General features: G+C 30.4%; 1 protein-coding gene across 1 annotated transcript; it reads right to left on the reverse strand.

Moving 5' to 3' along the window:
* Window positions 1-1,194: 1,194 nt before the first annotated feature.
* On the reverse strand, window positions 1,195-2,167 carry LOC149577637 (uncharacterized). The gene is made up of 2 exons (XM_089790400.1): window positions 1,917-2,167; window positions 1,195-1,740 (listed from the first exon to the last, which is right to left on the reverse strand). The coding sequence occupies exons 1-2, from the start codon at window positions 2,117-2,119 to the stop codon at window positions 1,413-1,415; spliced, it is 531 nt and encodes a 176-aa protein (XP_089646526.1). The 5' UTR covers window positions 2,120-2,167; the 3' UTR covers window positions 1,195-1,412.
* Window positions 2,168-4,937: the final 2,770 nt, after the last annotated feature.

Below are 4,937 nucleotides of genomic sequence, written 5' to 3' on the forward strand. Positions count from 1 at the left end.
CTTAATTAATATTTAAAATTTATTCATTAGTTTTTCTCCCTTATAGCTGAATAAATGTTTATTTAATAATTTATCTTTCCCTTGTTTCCTCTATTAATTAAATAATTATTAAATCACTTATTTAATTAATTAATTATCATTTTCTTTTTAATTTTAAATATTAATTAAGGTTTTGTTTTCTTTTTAATGGGATTCAATCTAAATTCATAGGAAAGTGGCAAGTGTCACAAATATTTTTATTTCTCATTTTCTCTCTCTTCCTCTCACATGTCTAGGCTCATTGAAATACAATATATGTTACAAAAAATTAGTGAACCTCTTAGTCTCATCCTTTCATAAATTTTGACCCCTCAATATTATTAATTCTCGCCTACACTTTAATCTTAATATTTCATCACTTAACCTCTTAGTCTCAACCTTTAATTCTTTTGAATGTTGTTATAAAAGAGGATTTTTCCTCCCTTTTTGGCTTCTACTTGCTATCATATTTTCCATATCGATCAATCATATTCACCTCGAGCAATTTTAATTTCTAAGTATCAGATAAAATGTTAATTTAAACAAGACATATGCTTTAATATTAGTATAGATTATTTATTTATTTTCCTTGAAAATCTTGAATTAAAGATAGTTTATGTTGTATATTGTATATACACTTTTAAAATATAAACCCAAATTTCTTTGTTCAAAATTTAAAAAGTTCTTTTGAAAAATTTCCTTCGGTTCAAATATATTTGATCTGAAAGTCTTTTGATGTAGGCACGCAAGATACCATATTTTCTATGTAAACTCCTTAGAATTCAAAATATATTTTATCAAATCTACTTTTAGTCAAACCACTAAATAGACTCTAAAGACAAAAACAAATTAAAACTCTTCCCCAAATATCTATAGTAGCTTGTAGCAGTGACATTAGGAGTATTGAAGTGCTTCACTTCAACCTTAATCAAGCTTCTGTGAAATTGTTTTGTTGTTCACAGTGATTAATTACCACATAGATATGAATGTTCAATAAAAGACAATAAATACAATTATCTCATTTTGAAGATACTCTTGAGCTGCTCGTAAAGATTTTATGCTCAAATGCTTGTAACCGAATACCTGTGGAATTGTCAATCTAAATATTTGAAGATTTTCTATTGACAACAAACGAAAATTTGAAGAAAATTGGCCCAAAAAATGTGAGATCAAGCATTAATGAATTATACCACCAGTTGTATATACTACGATCACAATCACATGTGATCTTCTATGTGTGTGTATTAATGAACTAACTACCATTGAATTTACACTGGAAAAAACACATGATTATTCATACATAACTACCTACTATTCAACAACACCATTGACAGGCTTATACATATATTTTTTAAACTGTACAGAAAACGGTGCCAAAAGCACAGTGCAAAATACTAGAAATTCAAGTCTGCAAGGCGTTTGTATCTGCGGCGAGCATGAATTTGCAATTTGGGCTTTTCCTTCACTTGACAACACTGCTTTCTTCCACTAACACAAACAAACATATCCGATTTCTCTTCGTATTCCTCTCCTCTTACCTCCGTTCTTTTTAACGCTGCATTGATCTGTTTAGACCCTGAAATACTTCGCATTTTGTCTGAGATAAATTCACTCAACCCACTTTTATTAACTCTCGTTTTCACCATTTCTGTGACTCCGCAACTGCACCATTCGCACGAGAAATGTTCCAAATCAATGTTTGGATAAAAACTACTGCAATACCTGCAATACCAACATTATCAAAACGGGATTTAAACATTAAAAAAACCCCAAGTCTCAGCATTTAGTATTGCACTGTACAATTCAAGCGTAATCAGAGCTAAAAATCATGGCTTTATATAATTTACATTGAATGAAACTTTTGGGTAGAGAAAAAGGAAAAGATTGATGATAATTACGTGTGTTGGTATCTGGATAAACAGGAGGTGCATTTGAAGAGCTGCTCTTTCAGACCCACATCTCCACAGAGGCTGCACTCAATGGAAGCAATCTCCGATTCACTACTTTTCACAGTCATTTCACTGGATTTTGGCAACAGAGTTTCCATGCAGCGATATGATCCTTGTTCTGTACAGCAAGGTATGTGAAATATAAGAAGCATAAAAGGGTTAGTTAATTGGACAAGCAAGTTTCCTTCTTACTTGTTCTTAGAAACAATATAAGCTGTACACGCATATTTGTGCAGTCCGCGTTTATAACGTGTTTCGTGACATTGCCAGTGGAATGGTAAGTTTTGTCGCTAGTCTTTTACACGATGCCCTTTGCTGCGAGGAAAGTCCATTTGCTTGACCGTCTGTCCAATTATGTTTTAAGGCACATTTTTCATTTCTTGAATAGATTGATTCCCACAGGTACAACGATGCTCCATGTGTTTTAGAAGGGGAAAACAAGGAATCTAAGCGTGGGTGGATGTGGAATCAACATTATTAGGGAGGGCTTTATATCAAGTTTATAAAATCACTTAGTTTAATAAAAAGAGATCATAATGTTTGAGTAGTTTTACAATAAGGGATTATAATGTTGGAGTGAAAAGGTTATTGTGTTCTAGAGTGTTGAGTGTTTTATTCATTTTCATAAGAGATGAGTTTTTGTAAGTTTCTAATGAGGAAATCTAAGTCAATGAGTTCGAATAAAAAAACTACACATTGAATTCTATAGCAATATTACAAAGTCAATGTGGCTAAAAGATACTAGGTTTAGTTCAAGCCAATGTCAACTCTTGGACTTGTTTGAGCAATTGAGTTATCTTATATGTGGTTGTATAGTCAAGGCTACTTGCCATTTAGATGCATGCCTACTCCAATTATTGTAATTTGCTATATACATAACATGTGATGCTTATATATATAGACTTGTTTCTATCAATAAAATAATAAGTATCAATTTTAGATATAACAAGTTAAAGTCATTATTATAATAATGTTTAAATTGTTTGTAAATTCGATAATCTTGCTAAAGTTATTAGTTGTTGATGAGTTCAACAAATTTTAACCTCAACTTATTCCTCAAGCAATTAGTCACAAGTAGCATCTAGTTAATTTTTGTCACTTGACTTAGTCCATTTTTTCATTTATATCAATAACATTGGATTATTACTTGGTAGATTAATCCAAGAAAAGTTTAATCAATCTTGAAGAAGCTTCCACCATATTCATTTATTTCACTAGATTTCTTAGTTCCTAGATAAAAGGCCAAATTTAAGTTGAACATTAAAAAATGATGGAGGTTATCATGTTTTCCAAAGCATTAGCTTCACTAATTTCTATTTCTATCTTAAATTTGTTTCAAAAATTCAAAGATATATTGCATCAAAACATTTTATCTAGAGATTAAAAAACTAAGGTGAGAATGACTATCCATCACTCTACTACATCAATAAATAATTTGTAACATATGAAGGTTACTTATGTATTATTGCATTATAGGAGTTGAATAGTCATTTCCAAGAAAGTTCTATGAATTATATTTATCTAAAATTTTCCTTTTTAAAACAATGAGCTTCTAATCTTTCTCGAAGAACTTTACATTGAAATTAACTTTGTAATTGTATAATGTACGATTTCCATTTGATATTTTTGTAGATTGAATTATTATTGTAATATTTATTTGTTTTAGTAGAATGAATTTGCACAATTACCTAATAAAAAATTATTTATAATTGTGTTAAGTTGTCCTTATTTTTCCTTATTTATTATTGTCTTTATATGTTACAATTTCCCCTATTCTATTTATGATTGTGTATTTTCTTCCACATCAGAGAATTATACATTTCTATTTTGGTGGAAAGGGTAATGGCCCAAACCACATATCCTTCTCAGTAAGGGAAAACCTCCAAATCTCACAAGGAGATACAACTTCTAACTTCATTTGTCTTCATTTAAATTATTATTCCCACTTACTAATAGGATCAACAAAAGAATGCTTCAAACTATCCACACGCTTCTCATACTCCCTTAGGACCTATTAATGGTCAAGCCAATCCTTGACCTTCTCTTCCATCCATCATACTCCACTCTAGATGTAAACATCTAACTACTAATCACAATCTTGTTTGTTAGTCATTTCTTAAGCTGATTACATGCTCTAAGTATATGATCTCCCATTAGTAATTGTACTTTGGCCTTGATGACATGACATGCTTTATTTACACCCTATGATAGTAGTATATTCCTCCTTAAATAGATTAAGACCAATCTCCATCCCTATTTATGCTAGCAACAATAGTTTCTTCATTTCCTAAGGCTAATGCCATGCATAATATCTCTATCTCATAACTTGACATAGTCATATTCCTTTACAAATAATATTATTTTCTTCTACTAAACCCTTCATTCCTTGGTTTCTTGATCTGAAAATAACTTTGGATTTTTCCAACACAAATCCCATCTCTTAACACATTGCCACTGATAGTTCTTTCAATGAAAAACAATACTAAAATCACTTTTGATTAAACACAAACTTATTGGTTTCTTTCTATACCTATACTCAGTTGTCTATAACTTCCCAAAAAGAAAAAAATATTGTGAACTCTCTCAAGTGAGGCTTTAGAAAATTGTCTAATCATAACATATTAAAAATCCAAAAGATCCAATGGTTTAAACAAAAGGTACACCTTTTGCATCAATCCTACATTTTCTATGGTAGTCATAGATTCACCTTCTGAGACAACAAACTTTGATGATCCACCCAAAGAAAATGCAATCTACAACATGACATTTTTCACTCATGGATGAATAAATTATAGTCCATATTCTCCCTTTGTTTAAGGTTTTAGGGTCCCTTGTACATGGGAAATAAATATATTACATCACCTTACTCATTTCTTACCCTAATCAAGGGTTTTTGATAATTGTCATTTGAAAACAATATATCTATTTAAATGTTTAATGAAAATGTCTACCACAAAAATAAAAAACATT

This window comes from Cupressus sempervirens, chromosome 1 (genome assembly GCF_028749045.1).
Source record: "Cupressus sempervirens isolate cs-2001-9-10 chromosome 1, ASM2874904v1, whole genome shotgun sequence".
Classification (NCBI taxonomy): Eukaryota; Viridiplantae; Streptophyta; class Pinopsida; order Cupressales; family Cupressaceae; genus Cupressus; species Cupressus sempervirens.

Excerpts from the sequence above, each read along its gene's own strand:
- LOC149577637 (XM_089790400.1), bottom strand. The coding sequence starts at position 2,119 with ATGCTTCTTATATTTCACATACCTTGCTGTACAGAACAAGGATCATAT. Across the intron at positions 1,741-1,916 it reads TTATCCAGATACCAACACAC|GTATTGCAGTAGTTTTTATC; the intron begins GTAATTATCATC and ends TTGGTATTGCAG.